A 19,623-nucleotide genomic window follows, 5' to 3' on the forward strand; every position below is an offset into this window, starting at 1 on the left:
CACCAGGTCAGAAGATTGAAGAAGCTTGTGGGGGAAAATCTGAGAAAACCTTCGCTTCAGATGACGCCGAGAATGTAACTCGTTTTCTCTCCCACCTTCATCTGAAGCCATCTCCTTTTTCTCAGCCTAACTGAAGTTTTGAGGCGAGATCATCGATTAGTTGGGGCTTGGCTCGGCCGCAGCCGCTCGGCTAGTTGGGGCTGGACCGCTTCCTCCGGAAGTGGCTTGGAGGCCGTTGTGCCGGTGTTGTCTCTCCTCGGAAAGGTACTTGGGTGTGCCGTTCTGACATGGCGGACCCTGATCCCCGCTACCCCTGCTCCTCCATCGAGGACGACTTCAACTATGGCAGCTGCGTGGCCTCCGCCAGCGTGCACATCCGAATGGGTACGTCGCCGGGCCCGTCTCGGCCGCCCCTAGTCGGTCCCGCCGCGCCGCCGGCCTCTGAGGCGAGCATTCTCACCGGCCGGGCTTGGGGGAGAGCGCGGGTGTCCTGGGGTTCAGAGGGCAGCCTTCCCTTCTCCTGCCAGCCCCGCCGGCTCGGAGGAAGAGCGTTCTCCCTCCGCAGGGGCTCAGCGGGAGAGGAGGTGGTTCCCCAGCTGTGCGCTCAGAAACCTGAACCCATCGTGCCTTAAACCCTGTCTTCGGTGGGGAAGGGGACACTTGAAAACCTCAGTAGCCTGAATTTGGCATCTTTCAGTTAAGAGAAACCTAGGGTTATTTTTTCGGTTAAAATAAGTTTATTATGTTATCATCGTGACATATATGTGAATGGAGTTATCTGCTTGGATGTTTTTGGTTTAGGGGGTGTGAACTTGTTTCCAGGTTCCAATGTTCTTGTCTTCTTTGCTGGATTGTAAGAACTGTGAGGGCAGGGACCGTATCTATCTCGTTTATTGTTTTCTCTCTGCAGGACCTAAAACTCAACATAGGTGTGAGGATTATTGAGGCATTTGCTGGAAATGGAAGTTTCCTAGGTCAATCAAAATGCCATGTTAGTTATAAGTTATTATGCAATATCCCGCGGGTAGAAATTATTTTGAATTTGAAATGCTCAGCTTCATGTAAGTGGAATTCATTGTCCGCTCTAGTTCAGCCAATTGATAACAGAAGCTGCAGCAGATTTTCATCCTATCCGGCAGCTGGAACTTGTTCTGGGAGAGGACTTAGGAAGCGCTCCTGCGCTAAGAATCTTGATCTGTATTTCTGGAAGTGAATTTTGGATCTATTTTGGCAATAGAACTCAGTTTTTTCAATAAAATTTTTTTTTAATTGTGATACATACTACATTAAAAATTTATCATCTTAACCATTTTTAAGTGTACAGTTCAGTGTGTAGTGTTAAATATATTCACATTGTTATGCAACAAATCACCAGAACTTTTTCATCTTGCAAAACTGAAACTCTGTACCCATCAAACAACTTGCCACTTTCCCCTCTCCCAAGCCCTACCACTCTACTTTTTTGTTTTATGAATTTGACCACTCTAGATAACTTCATATAAGTGGAATCATCAGTGTTCGTCTTTTTGTGACTAGTATATTTCAATTAGCATATTTTCAGGGTGTGTTCATTTTATAGCATGCGTCAGAGTTTCCTTTTCAAGGCTGAATAATTTTCCATTGTATTATTTGTATATCAGGAAAATACAATTTTCCATTGTATTACTTCTATTATTGCACCCTCACCAACACTGAGATCATCAAACTTTTTAGTATCTGGCAATCTGGTAGATCAGGGGTTGGCAAACATTTTCTACAAAGGGCCAAATGGTAAATATTTTCAGCTTTGTGGGTTCTAAGGACACTGTGTCACAGCTCTGCCATCGTGGTGCAAGAGCCCCCATAGAGGACACACACATGACAGTGTGACTGTGCCCAGTAACGCCTACAAGGTCAGGTGATGTGCTGGGTTTCGCCCTTAGCTGTAGTTTACTGACTCTTGTTGTGTTACTGACTCTGTAGTTTACTGACTCTTGTTATCTTGTTTTAATCTACATTTCTTTAGCTAGGTGAGCGAAGGTGAGCGTTTTTCTTTGTTTACGCAACTTTATTGGGCTCCCTACCAATATTAGGGATATAGCAGTAACCAGATAATATTTCAGTTCTCTAGAGCTGTTATTTGGGTGGAGGAGTAGGGGAGATAGACCCTAAAGAGTCAAGCAAACAAATAGACTACTAACAGTGATAAGTTCTCTGAAGAAAAGAAACAGTGATGGAGTAGACTCCAGGGTCTAGAATAGCAGCAATTTTAGTTCAGGAATGGCCAGGAAAAGAACTTGTAAAGGAGATGGCCGTTGTGTTGTACTGGAAGGAGCTAGCCAGGTGTATTAGTTGTCTATTGCTTTATTAAAAATTACCCCAAATTTTAGACGCTTAAAACAACACATAGTTATTACCTCACACAGTTTCTGAGAGTCAGGAATCTGGGAGAGGTTTAGCTAGGTGGCTGTGGCGCAGGGTGTCTCATGAGAGTCCACTCAAGGTGTGGGCTGGGACTGCAATCAGCTAAGGCTTGACTGGTCTGGAGGATCCGCTTCCTGGAAACCTCATTCATGCAGATATTGACAGAGGCCTTAGTTCTTTGCCACGTGACATTTCCATAGGCTGCATGAGTGTCATGGGCATGGTGGCTGGCTTCCTCGAGAGCAAGCAATCCGTGAGAGACCATCGAGGAAGCTACAGTGTCTTTTATGACCTAGTCAGGGCAGTCCCACACACCATCACATCTTCCTTATTGTATTTATTAGAAGCAAGTTCCTAAGTCCAGTCCGCATTCAAGGGGAGGGTATTTAGGCTCCACCTTTTGAAGATGTGTCAAAGAACTTACAGGCATATTTATTTCCCTCTGGCTACAAATTATTTTTCTTTCTTCCACATGCAAGCTAAGACCCTCTAAAAGTCTTATCCTATTATAACATCAGCTCAAAGTTCAGAATCTTGTTATCTAAAGGTATGGATGAGGCTCCTTGGCTATGGTTCCTTAAGTATAGCTCGTATGAGTACATTTCCTCTCAGACTCTGTGGAACTAAAGAATTTTTTAATTACCTGTATCCACACACCCAACATCCAAAGGTAAGACAAGCATAATTTGGTGGTATTTTTGCCAATAAAATTCTTCAGAAAACTTTGTGGGTCTCCTGTGATTCTTACTGAGGTTCACTCCATTAGATAAAAGCCACACCCAAATGTCTTAGAGTGAGTTTTGGCTGAGATGATGAATGACTGTTTCTTCAAGCCTCTCAGAAGCCCTATTGTTTGAATGATTCTTTCTGAGGTACAATGTTGGATATTTGTGAGGTTCGTCTTGTTTTGTTTTCTTTTTGGCCGCACCACGCGGTGTGCGGGATCTTAGTTCCCTGACCAGGGCTGGAACTCATGCCCCCTGCAGTGGAAGCGCAGAGTCTTAACCACTGGACCTCCAGGTAAGTCCCTTTGTGAGGTTCTAACAAAGGATTTTATCATCACATGCTTTGTCGTCTCTTGCATTTAGTATGAGCGGCAAGAAGGCAGCAAGTGCATGCTCTGTCTGGAACTCTCCTTACTTTGATCACCACTTCATTAGGCACATCTTCTACTTTCCATGTTCTCACAGGTGACAGTGTTGCTAAATTTTTTGCCAGTACATAACAAGGATTCTGTTTCCTCCAGTTTCCATAAGATTTTCCTCTCTTTACGTCCTTACCCACAGCCTCTGTAAAGGCGTCATCCTTCTATAGTTTCTTCAAGGCTCTTTGAGCTTTTACCTCAGAGACCTACCCACTTCTACCCACTACCCGGTTCCAAAGCCTCTTCCATATTTTAGGTTTTTGGTACAGCAGCATTCCACTTCCAGGTACCAAAATCTGTATTAGTCTTTATTGCTGTGTAACAAATTACCACAAAATTTAGTGGCTTGAATAAATGTTTATTATCAGTTTCTAAGAGCCAGGTAGCTGAGCGATTCTAGCTCAGGATTTGTCATAGGTGTAGTCAGGATGCTGGCTGAGGCTGCAGTCATCTGAAGTCCTGACTGGTGGTGAAGGATACGCTTGCAGGAAGGCACACTCACATCACTATTAGCAGAAGGCTTCAGTTTCTCACTGGCTGTTGGCAAGAGACCTCACTTTCTCATGGATCTTTCCAGAGGGCTGCTTGAGGTTTCTCACAGCATTGGCAGCTGGCTTCTCCTACAGTGTTCATTCTCAGTGGGGACAGCCTCCAGGAGGGTGAAAATTGGTTCCTGAGGTGGAGAGCAAAAAAATCTCAGGTATTTCAATGGTTTGTAGCCTTCCAAAGAGTTGTGATACATAAACATATGTACAGTATATTTGTGGCATTACATTTTTTTTTTTAATTTGGCCATGCCACGTGGCTTTGGGGATCCTAGTTCCCTGACCAGGGATTGAACCTGGGCCCTCAGCAGTGAAAGTGTGGAGTCCTCACCACTGGACCGCCAGGGAAGTCCCTGTGGCATTAAAATTGTATTGGAGGGCTATTAGGATAAAAACGTTCAGAAGGCTTCTTAGATAGGCAATTTAAAAAAAAGGTTGATAAACACTGCTCTAGAGCAAGTGATCTAAGAAAGAGCAAGTAGGTAGCCATATTGCCTTAAAAATTTTTTTATTGAGGTATAGTTGAGAGGTGTTGCCTTTTATGACTTAGAAATAATACACACTGCCACTTCTGCCTTATTCTTTTTGTTAGAAGTGAGTGACTTGAAGGGAGTGTCAAAAGTTAAACCATCATTTCATGTAAAGAATGATAAGGGCATTTCAGGCAGAGGAAACAGCAAGGGCAAAGGCCCAGAAACAGGAAGGATTTGGCATGTTTGGGGAGCAGAAAGGTGGCTAGTGAGGGTAATGCATGGTGAGGAAAAGGAAGAGTAGTATATGAGATGAGTTTAGAGAGGTTCCATATCATGTAGGGCCTGTAGGCCCCATAAAATCTTCAAAGTTTTATTCTAAGTTTAAGGGAAGCCATTAAAAGTAGTTAAGCAGGGAGTCACGTGATATGGATTACTTTACAAAAAGATTGCTGACAGCTGTGGAGAATGGGTTGGGACTACAGGTGGGACCAGTGAAAGCACAGAGACCAATTAGAAGGCTGCTTTAATAGTCCAGGTGAGAGATCATAAGACTGACTGGAGAGGCTGCAGAGGAGACCAGAGGTGGTCGACTTTGCAGGTGGAAGCTATGGTAGTTGTTGATGGATTGGGAAAAGGGAGGGGAATGAGAGATGACTCCTACATTTTTGGCTTGGGGGATGTTGGTGCTGGTTACAGATTGGGTAGAAATGAAGAGTTCCTGGTTTAGCCTGTTAAGTTTGAGTAGAAAGGGGAGAAGTAGAAGGGGAGAAATTAGGACTCAAAAAAAAAAAAAAGAAATTGAAAGATTGTTGTTTGGCTTGTTTTCTTTTTATATCAGATCTTTTATTTTTCCCTGTGAGCTGCGTATGTATATCTTTTGCCACTTTTTATGTTAGTTATTCAAAATGGGTATCAGGTGTTTCTTTTTGTGAGATTTGATTTACGTCCTCATTTTTAAAGTATAGAAAAGCTGTGATTTAGAGTATCTGCATAAGGATTATTTTTATGATGAATTTATTGGCTTAGCATAGGTTTCCTTTTTTTTTTTGATTTATTTTATTTTTGGCTGCGTTGGGTCTTCGTTGCTGCGTGTGGGCTTTCTCTAGTTGCGGCGAGTGGGGGCTACTCTTCGTTGCGGCGCGCGGGCTTCTCGTTGCGGTGGCTTCTCTTGTTGCGGAGCACGGGCTCTAGGTGCACGGGATTCAGTAGTTGTGGCTCGCGGGCCCTAGAGCGCAGGCTCAGTAGTTGTGGCTCCCGGGCCCTGGAGCGTGAGCTCAGTAGTCGTGGCACACGGGCTTAGTTGCTCCGCGGCATGTGGGATCTTCCCGGACCAAGGCTTAGAACCCGTGTCCCCTGCATTGGCAGGCGGATTCTTAACCACTGTGCCACCAGCGAAGCCCCCTGCATAGGTTTCTTTAAAATGTTTTTCTATTACAAAAGTAATAAATATTTATTGGTGATATATTAAAAAAACACAGATTAGCAAAGAACTGAACATGGAAATCACCCTCAATCATAATGCCCGGAGAAAACCATTATTAACACCTTCACTTGTATTCTTCCAGTCTTTTATCACATACGCACTTGTGCACACGCACATATGCAAATAAACATTAAACACACTGTTTTGACTGTAGAACAGGTCCATAAAATGTTAAGGATTAACATTGACTTTCACTGCTTAACTGAGCATATATATTATGTGCAATGGGTTTGAGTTACATAAGGTACATTGTAGGGTATCAGAAGTAAAGAATATGATCTTTTTACAGTCCAGAAAATCCCTTGGGGGAAAAATGGTTTGACCTTTGGTTTAGAATTAAATTTGTGGAAACATAGCCCAAATAACATTGTCTATGGCACATTCTTTGCTTTTGTGAAAAAGGCAGAAACGACTTCCCAAAGCTTGCAGACATCAGGGCCTTTTTAAGAAAGTAAGTTGTAGATCGGTTGTGGAGATGAACACTATCTCCTTTTTGTTCAAGATTACCTCTGCCTAGGCCAAAGTAGGACTGATTCTCACTGTGATTGTGAGTCACTGGTTACGATATACGTTCATTAAAACCTGTTTAAGACATGAGGAAAAACTCACTATGTTTTGGAAAGGGTGCCAGAAGGAAACACTGATTAAGATTTAATTGTGGGGTCTTTAAGAATTAAATCTAGTATTTATGAAAATTCCCTTATTCTTATGAAATATTTATTTTATTATTCGGTATTTGGCAGACATGCCGTCAAAGCACTTCATCATTCCTTGAGGAACCAGGTCTTTGGTAGGAATTTTTTTCAAAGAGAACATTTATCATATTCGCCTTGTCATGAGAGTCAAGAGACAATATCACATCTTTTGTTGGGTAAAAGTCATTCAATAGTGTTTTTCTTGCCTAAGAACAATGCTCTATAGAAGTTATGTGGCTCCATTATTGTTTCAGAATAAGACCTTTTCCCTGACTGGCAAGATTCACTTTTCATTAATTCAATATAAGTTTATTTAAAAGCATATAAAATTTAATGAGTATTTATTCTGTGCCAACTCCTTGGCTGGGTGCTAAGAGTATAAAAATTAATATTATTATCCTATTATTAGGGAGCTTTTTAGTCTTTACAGTCTAATAGTGAAAGACAATTAGACTTATCACTATAAAATAAAGTGACTAGAAGTATATTTAGGGTCCCTTGGGAACATGAGGAGGAACATTTAATTCAGACTGGGGAACTGAGAAAGGCTGAATTTTTTTTTTTTTTTTTAACATTTATTTATTTATTTGTTTGGCTGCATCGGGTCTTAGTTGCGGCCTGCGGGATCTTTTAGTTGCGGCATGCAGGCTCTTAAATGTGGCATGCCAGATCTAGTTCCCTGACCAGGGATCGAACACAGGCCCCCTGCAGTGGGAGTGCCGAGTCTTAACCAATGGACCACTAGGGAAGTCCCAAGAAAGGGTGAATCTTGAAAGATGATTAGCAGTTTGTTAAGGAGAGGTGAGAACTGTTGTTAATGTTTCATTTCTGAAGCTGGTGGTGAGTTGGATGTTCACTGTATCATTTATGTCATCTGTAGCTCAGAAGACGTTAATAAGTATTTTTAGATCATTAGGCCTTGGAGTTGATGTTTGGAGTTGATATGTGGATGTCGGTAATATTTTGAAAGTAAGAATTTCTTATATAGAAACTAGAGGTAAAGGTACTAGAAGTGAGAAATAAAAATAGGTGAGTGAAAGTAAGTTTAAATATTGTTTACCTTTTATGGAGAAATTCATTTTGGGGAAACATTTGTATTGCTTGGAAATTAAGATTTCTTTTTTAATTTTATATCTAACCATATGCTTTCTATTCCTGCTTTTCAGTTTCAGCATAGCTTCGTTCTTTAAAATGTTCTGTTTTTAATCTTTTGCTTTGTTGTATGTTTTACAAATATGCATTTAATGTTTTCTTTTTATTTTGATGAAAACATTTGTATTCTGGCCCATTAACTTAATTTTTTTCAAGCTCATGCTTCCTGGAGGATAGTTATCACTTAAAATTTTTGATTTTTGGGGGAGGCGTTTTTTTGTTTTTAGTTTTAGTTACAGATTGCATTATTTGGATTAAGATTTAAAAAAGAATTCATATAACAAGTTAATGTTTCTAAGAAGAAATTTGATCTTGCTGTTCTCTGATAAATGCTTAAGAAAATAGTCATGTGTAACTTTTTTCTCTTTCAGGCTTTCTAAGAAAAGTCTACAGCATCCTTTCTCTGCAAGTTCTCTTAACTACAGTGACATCCACGTTTTTTTTATACTTTGATTCTATACGGACATTTGTTCATGAAAGGTAAGGTAATGACATGGTTCTGAATCATTTTCAGCCGTTGCATATCACTGAAAGGGCATAATATGAGCAAAGTTAGTTTTTTTTTCCTATTAACTTTTAAGGTTAGAACGTAAAAACGGTTCATTATTAGCTCTTGTAAATAAGTTTTGATAAGGAAAATGTTCTACAATATGGTATTTACCTCTAAACTTTTTAGCTTAATTTCATAGGGTTAAGTCCTCATTTCCTGGAATAGTGTTAAGAATTTTTAACTGTGTATGCAGTTTTTCTAAGTCTTAGTTTTTTGTGTGTTTATTAGACTTATGCCCTGTCCCCAAAGCCCAAGACAGTGCTTGAAAAGTAAAGGTACTTAAAAAACGTTTAACTTACCTTAGTGTTGGTTCACAATTAGGAAGATTTCACTGAAAAGTTTTCAAAGGAGTTCCGTATGATTCATCCCTAATTTGTTTAAGATCTGACCTCCAAAATAATTATTTCCACGGCTAAAAGTAATATAGATTCTTTATATTAAAGGAAAGGAAAAGTAGAGAATGAATATTTTCTTAGAAGTAGATAATTTCTATTCTCCCTTTACGAAAGGGGAATCTTGAACTATTAGTTTGCTATTTGGAGTAAAGTTCTTTAATTTAAATTACAGCTATATAGTAAATACCCTAAAAAAAGTAGTTAGGTATAAAATTGGTTTATTATTTAATAGTTTTATGTATTGTATTTTAGTTTAAAAAAGCAGTATGCTAATTGCAAAAATTATTCAAGTATGTTAGAAGTTCATGAAGTAAAAAGGCTAAGTCTTCCCCATTCATTGTGGGGAAGATTCTTCTTTTTTTTTAAATTAGTTTATTTTTATTTATTTATTTTTGGCTGCGTTGGGTCTTTGTTGCTGCTCACGGACTTTCTCTAGTTGCGACGCATGGGGGCTACTCTTTGTTGCAGTGTGTGGGCTTCTCATTGCAGTGGCTTCTCTTGCGGAGCGTGCGGGATTCAGTAATTGTGGCACGTGGGCTCAGTAGTTGTGGCTCACAGGCTCTAGAGCGCAGGCTCAGTAGTTGTGGTACATGGGCTTATTGCTCTGAGGCATGTGGGATCTTTCCGGACCAGGGCTCAAACCTGTGTCCCCTGCATTGAAAGGCAGATTCTTAACCACTGCGCCACCAGGGAAGTCCCTGTGGGGAAGATTCTTTGTCTTCCTGCTCCTCCCCATCTCACAGTCCTCAAATTTTCCCCATGGAAAAATAATTTCTTTTGACAGTTTGGTGTAGATCCTTTCAGATTTTTTTTTCCTGTACTTTCACAAATACATAGACAAATTTTATTAAATTGGATAAAACTATAGTATTTTTAAACTTGAGAATGATTTAATTTTTTGTCTTTCAGTCCTGCCTTAATTTTGGTGTGTGCCCTTGGATCTTTGGGTTTGATTTTAGCCTTGACTTTAAACAGACATAAGCATCCCCTTAACCTGTACCTGCTTTTTGGATTTGTGAGTACTTTGACAATATCTGTTCCTTTAACATTTATTCCTGAGTTTTACATTTATTTATTTAATTGAATGCATATACATGTGTTACAGTAACAGAACAAAATTAATGAGTTTTTTAAAAAAATTCAAGGCTTTACCTTTATGATAATCTTCTATCAGATAAAATCTAACTAGAGTAAGCATATAAAACAAAGATATGTAATTAAGGGGAAAGAGAAGCTAGAGGATGAAGTTCAATATCCCTAACTCTTATTTAGGATATGAGTTTAGCTACTTCTGACATGGCTTAAACAATGACAAAATAACAATGGCTTAAACAAGATGGTTTACTTCTCTTTCATATAAAAATCTGAGTGACTGTTTAGGGAAGTTCTCAGGGGCCCATTCATCTGCTGTGGTTCAGACATTTCTAAAGTGTTGCATGGTATAAGATAGCTCACCACCATATCTACATTCTATCCATTTATTTTAAAAAATGAAAAGAGAAAGGAGAGAGCAAGCCTTTTTGCTTTTTGAAGTTGTATGCCTCTCTGCTCACATTCTGTTGACTAGAATATAGTCTTGTGACCAGATCTAGTTGCAAGGGAGGCTAAAAAATGTAATGATTAATCTGAACAGTTATGTGTTGAGGCAAAAATTCTGTTACTAAGGAAGAAAGAAAAAAAGAATATTCAGAGACAGTTTAAGATTCTGCCACACCAAAGTACTACTTAAATATTTTATTCTTCCTGTGTTTATTTGTGTGAGGTAGTGAGGTTTTTATAAATGTGCATGTGATTTGCAGTTTCATTTTTATTTACATTATAGTGAGTGAGAAAAATAGAATTTTCCATATTACTTTTAGAATCTTCCTGTTACAGATATGAAAAATCTAGTTGAGTTCAAGGAGTAATGGGATCACAGTTAGAATCTAAATATTCTCACAGGAGTTCCCTGGCGATCCAGTTGTTAGGATGTGGCGCTTTCACTGCTGTGGCCTGGGTTCAGTCCCTGGTCAGGGAACTAAGATCCTGCAAGTTGTGCTGCACAGCCAAAAAAAAAAGGAATTCTGAATATTCTCACTTAATATATTGAGGTCTCATTTTCATTATGGTGGGCTTATTATCTGTCCCATATACTTCACAAGGCTGCTCTGAAGCTAAAATGAGATCGTGCATATGGAATCACATTGAACTCCTGGAAATTAGAACATGTACATAACATAGTATAAATTTTACATGCATCTATGTAATTTCAATTTCTTTTTCTTAGACACTGTTGGAAGCTCTGACTGTGGCCTTCGTTGGTAAGCCATAATTATGCTTCCATATGTTACAGTAACTTTTTAATGTTGGTAAATGTTTTGGATAAAAATGTGTTTGGGGCTAAAGCTTACCATCATGGAATGTCATATTTAAAAATATGGCATAGGATGAAGAATTCCTAAAATATAAGCAAAAATTAAATGTTTATATAGTTAACTGAGTTTAGAGGAAGTGGAAAAGAATTAGGAAGACAATAGGAATAAGAACAGTATTCATTTTATTTATCCATTTGTGAAAATAAGACAACCATAGCTAATCTTTTCCCTTATTTAAAGGGAGCTTAGAAGAATTGATAACATGTTTGGAGCCATGTACTTTCATCACATAAGCTCAGTATCTCAAATTGTCTGCATTGAACTGTACTTTATTATTATATCCTCATATTTCATCAAATGGCACTACAAGAAACAGTGTTCATTTCTGTTTTGTATTTTGTGTTAAATATATATTTAAAAGGAAGTATCTGTTATAGTTACTTGATGTACTCTATGTAATGCCTCAAGTAAAAAGTTTTGTGATTTATTAACAATAAAAATTCTGATTAACTCAGAATGATTAATCTGGCATACTAAAAAGATTAGAATTGACTATTACTCTCAATAACAGTAAATTGTTGATCCTTATTGTTAATATATTTATCTCTTCCTATTTTGTCATTACTATTTTTAACTTTTTTATGCCAGTTTTATTGAATCTATTTTTTGGTAATTCATCTCTTCCTTTTATAAAAGAATCAGAATATAAATAAATAATAATAACAACTAAAAAAAATAGGGTTGAAATTTCTCAGCATAGAAAGGAAGTATTAATATTTACTTATTATTAGTGTTATTATCTATTAATGTTACTATTAATGTTATTATCAAGTCCATCTCTGTCTTCTCTGGCTCCCACCATTTGTAGGAGAGAGATTTATTTCAGGGTTATTGGAATCCACCTAATCTTACACTGAAATTTCTAATGAGAAGCAAAAGTGATTTCATGGTTTACCTTTTCTTTGTTCATCCTCCTAACCCTGTAATGGCATAAGTAGAGAAAGTCCAATTAGTTAGCATTTAGGAATAGAAAGAACTGAATAATTAATCCCCCTCAAATTAAAAATTACTTAAATGGTTTTGGGTTCAAAGTACGTAATTTCCTTTAAAGAGGTTATAATTTACTATTCTGTTAAAATGTTAAGCAGTTGTATTACAGTAGCCATAGTCAATCCAGATGGTCATTCTAAAACTTCAGAAGGGAATTCGTTATATATTCAGTAAACCCTCAATAATGTACTCCAAGATAATGCAGATTTGGATATAAAGCATTAGTGGTTGGTTTCTGTTCCCTGTGGTGTTGGTAAACGGCAGACAGCCCCAGACAGCCCCAATATTTTTCTTGCCTAGGAATTCCCAGCCAGCCACAGGACCCAGAACCATCCCTACTGATATATATATATATTTTTTTAACTTTTTATTTTATATTGGAGTATAGTTGATTAACAATGTTGTGTTAGTTTCAGGTGTACAACAAAGTGATTCAATTATACATATACATGTATCTATTCTTTTTCAAATTCTTTTCCCAATTAGGTTGTTATAGAATATCCTATTGATATTTAAGCCAGAGTTGACAGTCACCACTGTCAACTATGGTGATAAACTGCAGTGGGGACAGAAATGGGTGAGAACCATTTCACCATATCCCCCAAACTCCTAAACCAACTAGCTGTGTAATATCTCTCTAGTCATTTCTTTAACTTCATAATAACATGACCCCTTATGTTATATATTTTGGAGCCTGTTTATTGCACTATGGGTGTGGTTTTACTGTACCAGTATTGAAGACTTTCCATAATTGTTTTATTAGCAAGTAGTACAGGACAAAATAAGGCATTTCTGTTATATGACAGAAAAAAAACTTTTTTTTTTACATCCTCCCATACACTAATATTTCTTTTTTTAAAAAAATTGAAGTATAGTTGATTTATAATATTTTAGTAGTTTCAAGTGTACAAAGAAACCAATACTTTTTTTTTAACATCTTTATTGGGGTATAATTGCTTTACAATGGTGTGTTAGTTTCTGCTTTATAACAGAGTGAATCAGCTATACATATACATATATCCCCATATCTCCTCCCTCTTGTGTCTCCCTCCCACCTTCCCTATTCCACCCCTCTGGGTGGTCACAAAGCACGAGCTGATCTCCCTGTGCTATGTGGCTGCTTCCCACTAGAAAAAAACTTTTATATTGAGTATGTTTGTATGTATTTTAAATCAGTGTTTTGTAATTTTACAGTTACTTTCTATGATGTGTATATTGTTCTGCAAGCTTTTATACTGACTACTGCAGTATTTCTTGGCTTGACTGTATGTACTCTACAATCTAAGAGAGATTTCAGCAAATTTGGAGCAGGGTAAGTTATATTATCATGGTTATGATAGATAAGTATATTTAGTATTACCTAGTTTTGAGAGAAGTTCTATACTGTTAGCTTTGGATACTTTAAAAATGGAGGGTAATGAGAGGTCATCCCTTTGAATACTAGGGCCAGGCCCTACTCTCCCAGAGCATGCTAGGAGATGGAAAGGGGCTTTGAGTCTTTTGCTTCCCCCGTATTGAAAGGGAAGTGAATGCGAAAAAATTTAAGCCTTCTAGAGAGGCTAGGCTTGCATGCTTTATAAATGGTATGAAATTTACCTAAATTATTTAGATCTTTGTCTTAGCATAACTGTTACCAAACGTTACCTCTACATCTTTGTGGCAAAAGCAAGGTAATTGTGATCCAGGAGTCTGCATGAACTTTAAAATCTTTTTGATCCATCTAAATTAACCTGTATCATTCTTCAAACTAATTAATATAGGGAATGATCCTTTTTATACTAGGATAATGGTACTGTATCGCCCTCACCTTGGTAAGAATGCATAGACTCTTTCCTAAGTTCACAATGGCCTTCTGTTGGCACATAATCACTCAAACATTTTCTGTTCTTTTTCCGGTTACAACACTAAAAATTTACAAGTGGTCTAGTTTTACAAAACTTTCTTTCCTCCCCCTTTTTTTCTGGTAATCCAGATTACCAGAAGTCTCTTGGGGGTAAAATAGAGTTGGTCAGCCAACACTGACAATTGTGCAGGATGCTTATAGTTGTATTAGAATGGAGTTTGATTTAGGGAGAGACAACATGTTTTTTTTTTCTTTCGTGTCTTATATGTATGTTGGGGGGGGTGTTTTTTATATATTTGTATGTTATATATGATTTATGATGTATATGTGGTTTCTCTCTCTGCTTCTTCCCATCCCAATCTCCATATGTACCCCTTCCTCCCATCCACTCTACTATAGACTCTAGAACTCCTTATATATCTTCCTTATATTTAGCCTCTTCAGAATAAATTCTTTCTTCTTCCTTATCTCAGCTGAAACTCAATTCCTCCCTGAGAACACTGTTCTCTAGCTGCTCATTCCCCCACACCCTATGTTGTTTGGGATGGGGGGTTAGTATTGAAAACTGCTTCAGTCCCCTAATGCTCCTTTCATTGTTCCTCAGCATGCTGGACATTCATTGCTTTAAGGTTTATGCTGTCTGGCTATATGCTTCATACTCTTGCTTATTACTGTTACTCATTCCCTTTTTGGTCAAGCCTCCCTCATGCTTTAAAGATGTTAGCATCAAACTGCATTTTAGGCCCATCCATCACCTTAGCTTCTTGATATCTCTGGACCTCTATCTACTTTGGCAGCTTTCATCTTCCTGCCGTGTCCACATCGTAGACGTCACATCATAGTGATTGTCATCACTAGGGGTTGTTTCATTGCTGAAATCTTAAATATCAGTGTCTCATTTTCTTTCTTCACCTTCTGTCCTCTATTTCTTTCATTTCTTTACTCCCACAACACCTGTCTCCTGTGCCTGTTCTTCAGCTACTGCTACTGCTGTTATAAACCACTCTTCATCTCAGACCTAAGAGTCGCATGTCTTCTACTTAACATCCATGAAATTCTGCCAGACTAACTTACTAGCTTACAAGTAGGTAAAATTTCAGTTGCTTTACAGTTCTTAATACCACCTTCCCCATACTCCTTGGTGCAGAAGCTTTGGAGTTTCCCTAGGGTTTAAGTATGAAAAAGCAGGTCCTGAGTCCGTTTCAATCCTGAAGGATCTATATGGTGAGGTGGCAAGATACATCAGTCTAACTTAAGTATACCAGATGTATCCAAGAAATTCTGTGGCCATTCCAGCAAGAAAACTGAGAGCTGGAATCTCACCATCCCTTGATTCACCAAAGTGGATTATAATACTATGTATGTTTAATTTCTGATTTAATTCTGTTGTTAAAGAACATATTTTATATGATTTCAGTCTTTTGGCATTTATTGAGATTCATTTTATGATATCTTGGTAAATGTTCTTTGCGTACTAGAGGAGAATGTATATTTTGCTGTTGTTAGATGAGTGTTTAATAAATGTCAATTAGGTCAAGTTGCTTGATAGCATTATTCAAGTCTTCTGCAGGCTTACTAATTTTCTGCCTGCTTATTCTATCAGTTAAGGCGAAAGTGGTGTTGAAATCTCCAACTACAAGTATGGCTTGGTTTGTTTCTCCTATTAATTCTGTAAGTTTTGCTTCATGTTATTTGAAGCTCTGTTTTTATATGCATAAATATTCAGGATTGTATGTCCTCTTGATGATCCCCTTATCATCATGAAGGGGTTATCTCTGGTAATATTCTTGCCCTAAAATCTACTTTGTTAAGATAGCCACCCCAGCTTTCTATTGATTGTGTTAGCATGGTATATCTTTTTCCATCCTTTTATATTTAGCTTATTTGTGTCTTTAGAGTTAAAATTGTTTTCTCGCAGGCAGCATATGGTTGGATCTTACTTTTTGTCCAATCTGATCATCTCTGCTATTAATTGGCTTGTTTAGACCATTTATATTTAATGTGATTTTTGATATGGTTGGACTTAAGCCTACTCTGTTGCCACTTGTTTTCTTTCTGTTTGTCCTATCTATTCTTTGTTACTTTGTTTCTTCTCTTTTTCTTTTGGATTGTTTAATTCCATTTATCTCTTTTATTAGTTATTAGCTGTAGTTCTTTTAAATAGAGGTTGCTTTAGGTTTTACAGTATACATCTTTAAATTATAGTCTGCCTTCAAGAATATACCATTTCATGCGCAGTATACTTAGGTTGCTTCTCTTCTACCTTTGTGCTGTTGTTGCCATAACTTTGTTCCACATATGTTATAAACCTCATGATACATTATTATTATTTTTGCTCTTTTATTTTTAACTCTTTAAGAGATTTAAAAAATAGACAAAGCCTTTTATGTTCACCCACATATTTACTGTTTCTGTTGTTCTCCATTTCTTTGTGTAGATCCAAATTTCCGTCTAATATTTTTCTGTCTGAGGGATTTCCTTTTAACATTTCTTATAGTGCTGGTCTGTTAGTGTCAGCTTTTGTGTGTCTGCAAAAAAATCTTCATTTTACTTTTGTTTTTGAGAGTAATTTTTGCTGGTGCAGAATTCTAGGTTTGGGCTTTTTCTTACTTTCAGTACTCTAAAGGTGTCACTCCACTGTATTCTGGCTTGTGTAGTTCTGACAAGAAGTCTGCTTTTTTATCTGTGCCTCTACATAATATGTCTTTTATCCCCTAGCTACCTTTAACATTTTCTTCGTAATTTTCAGTAATATGATTAACATTTTCAGTAATCTGATTATGATATTCCTTGGTGTGTTTTTCTCACATTTCTTCTGCTTCTTGGATCTGTCAGTGTAAAGTTTTAATCAAATTTGGAACATTTTTGGCCATTATTCTTTCAAACATTTTTAAGTTCCCCTTCTTTCTCCTCTCTGTTGAGACTCCAACTACATATTTGCTAACCTTCTTGATGTTGTCCCACAGTTCACTGGCACTCTGTTCATTTTTTTTTTTCTAGTCTTTTTTTCTCTGATTCATTCTGGTTAGTGTCTGTTGCTGTTTTCAAGTTCAATAATCTTCGTCAGTGTCTAAACTGTTGTTAATCCCAATCACTCTAATGGATATGCATGTTCACAGAATAATTTGTTATTGTTATTTGGTTAAAAAATGCAATTCTGTTTCATTTGTTCATTTATAGATTTTCTAGAAGTTTTATAGCTCTAGAAGAATTAAAATACTTCTGATTTTTAGCTTATGTCAATATTTATGTTCCAATTGAAAACTTTAAAAATAATACTCTTAACTAGTTTTGTACACCATAAAAACAAATGTTGAATAGATAGCTGTTCTTTCCATTCCTGGGTGTTCTACAGTATTCATTGCACAGTAAAGAATTCTTACATTTCAATTATCAGGCAAATATCAGGATGGATTTATTTCTTCAGAAAATGTTGAATGGGTTTACAAAGTTTTTTGGTTAGGAACAATATTCTAAATTATTAATATTTTGTTTTTATAGACTATTGGCTACTTTGTGGATTTTGTGCTTGTCAGGAATCTTGAAGGTAGGTTGTTTTAGGATGGTAACTTGAAATATAAATAATCTCAAAAAGCTATAAGAAGCATCTTATGGTCAGACACTTGGTTATAATTATCTGGGAACATTTGTATGTAGAATGAATTTTAAATGATATTTTAAAAAATCAAGGTCTTATGCCAATATTATTGATGGAAAGGAAGATGAATGAACAAATGAGTTAAATTACATAGAAAGAGGCCCTCACTTGTAACTGCTAACCTTCAAGTGGCACATGTAATTCTGAATAAGAAATATATTTTAAATTATTTGTATTTGGAATGCTACTGTTCAAAGTCAGGTGGGTAATTTAATAAAAGGAGGATATCCATTGGTTCATCCATTCACCCTTTCATACAACAGTAGTGGACCTGCCTTGCTTTTTTCTACTTTTAACATTTGTATTCAAAGTTGTACAGAATTATTAAATACATAGGTAGAATATATAACTTAAGAGCAAGTAATTTAAGTATTCTTAATGCTGTTTTTAAATATAAAATTATTATTTTAATCTCTTGCCTATAGGTATTCTTTTACAGTGAGACAGTGGAGTTGGTCTTGGCTGCTGTAGGAGCCCTTCTTTTCTGTGGATTCATCATCTATGACACACACTCCTTGATGCATAGGCTGTCACCTGAAGAGTATGTATTAGCTGCCATCAGCCTCTACTTGGATATCATCAATCTATTCTTGCACCTGTTGCGGGTTTTGGAAGCAGTTAATAAAAAGTGATTGAAAGCAGTGTATAGAAACTGATTCATTAAGTAATAAAGTTTGAGATATAACTAACTATTAAATACTTTTAAGATTTTATTTGTACGCCATGTACTATATTATAAAGTATAAATCTCCTTTTACTAGGAGATTTTAATCTCATTTAGAAAGGAAAAAATATAAAAGATAAATTCCAGAGAATTATTCAGTATTAAAATTATATTAAAATGTTAATGACATTTCATTATTAAATGATATATTAAAAATTAAAATTCTGCTTGACAGATATTTTGACATAAAATATTATTAGTTTTTTAAAGTATAGGTTTCATTTAAAACTTATAGCAGTATACCAGTGACCAGTGAAACTTCGGCAAATTCCTGACTGCATTAGTTTGCTAGGGTGTCATAACAAAGTACCAAAGCACCAAAGAGTGCGTGGCTTAAACAGAAATTTATTTTATTACAGTTTTTGAGGTTAGAAGTCTGAGGTCAGGGTTGTCAGCCGGGTTGGTTTCTTCTGAGCCCTCTCTCTTGGCCGGTAGATGGTCATCTCCGTCTTCACGTGGACTTCTCTCTGTACTTGTTTGTGTCCAAATTTCCTCTTCTTATAAGGACACCAGTCATATTGGATTAGGGCCCATCATAATGACCTCATTTTACTTTAATTACCTCTTGATAAAGATTCTATCTCCAAATACAGTCACATTCTGAGGTACCAGGAGTTAGGACTTTGCAGTGCTCCTAATGTTTGTGTCCCCCCAAATCATTTGTTGAAACCTGATGCCCACTTGTGATGGTATGAGGAGGTAGGGCTTTTGGGATGTGCTTGTTAGGTCATGAGGATGGAGTTTTCATGAATGGGATTAGTGCTCTTATAAAAGAGACCCCACAGAGATCCCTTACTCTTTCTGCCACATGAGGTGACAGCGAAAAGACACAGTCTATGAACCAGGAAGAGGGCCTTTAAACTAGACACCGAATATGCCTGCTAAACTTCCCAGCCTCTAGAAGTGAGAAATAAATTTCTGTTGTTTATAAACCACCCAGTCTCTAGTGTTTTGCTTTGGCTGCCCGAATAGACTGAGACAGACTTCATCATATGAATTTTCAGGGGATGCAACTCAGCACATAACACTAAGCATTAAACTATTAAACTGAAATAAATTAGTAGTATATAGCTTTAGCCTTTGGTGAGTTTCAGATGTAAATTTGACTCCATCACTATCAATTAATTTTTGAATACCCAGTTGCATAATGCTAT

The 19,623-nt window shown here is 37.0% G+C and overlaps 2 protein-coding genes across 3 annotated transcripts in view; one reads left to right on the forward strand and one right to left on the reverse strand.

Moving 5' to 3' along the window:
• IRAK3 (interleukin 1 receptor associated kinase 3) overlaps positions 1 to 114 on the reverse strand; it is a 64,449-nt gene extending 64,335 nt beyond the window's left edge. The window contains exon 1 of the mRNA XM_032644767.1: positions 4 to 114. The gene's annotated coding sequence lies outside the window, so the exon portion shown is untranslated. The remainder of the gene's footprint in view (positions 1 to 3) is intronic.
• Positions 115 to 206: 92 nt separating this feature from the next.
• On the forward strand, positions 207 to 19,404 carry TMBIM4 (transmembrane BAX inhibitor motif containing 4). 2 transcript variants are annotated; one of them, XM_032644768.1, is made up of 7 exons: positions 207 to 384; positions 8,267 to 8,375; positions 9,750 to 9,855; positions 11,107 to 11,140; positions 13,439 to 13,556; positions 17,589 to 17,634; positions 18,171 to 18,442. In XM_032644768.1, exons 1-7 carry the CDS (start codon positions 288 to 290, stop codon positions 18,375 to 18,377), a joined length of 717 nt encoding a protein of 238 aa, XP_032500659.1. In that variant the 5' UTR covers positions 207 to 287; the 3' UTR covers positions 18,378 to 18,442. The 2 variants fall into 2 exon arrangements, with proteins under 2 accessions (XP_032500659.1, XP_032500661.1); XM_032644770.1 differs by lacking the exon at positions 17,589 to 17,634 and having other exon boundaries at positions 18,193 to 19,404.
• Positions 19,405 to 19,623: the final 219 nt, after the last annotated feature.

This window comes from Phocoena sinus, chromosome 10 (genome assembly GCF_008692025.1).
Source record: "Phocoena sinus isolate mPhoSin1 chromosome 10, mPhoSin1.pri, whole genome shotgun sequence".
Lineage (NCBI taxonomy): Eukaryota > Metazoa > Chordata > Mammalia > Artiodactyla > Phocoenidae > Phocoena > Phocoena sinus.

Coding starts and splice junctions, on each gene's coding strand:
- TMBIM4 (XM_032644768.1), top strand. CDS start 288: ATGGCGGACCCTGATCCCCGCTACCCCTGCTCCTCCATCGAGGACGAC. Junction 11,141..13,438: donor TCTGACTGTGGCCTTCGTTG/GTAAGCCATAAT, acceptor GTAATTTTACAG/TTACTTTCTATGATGTGTAT. Junction 17,635..18,170: donor GCTTGTCAGGAATCTTGAAG/GTAGGTTGTTTT, acceptor TCTTGCCTATAG/GTATTCTTTTACAGTGAGAC.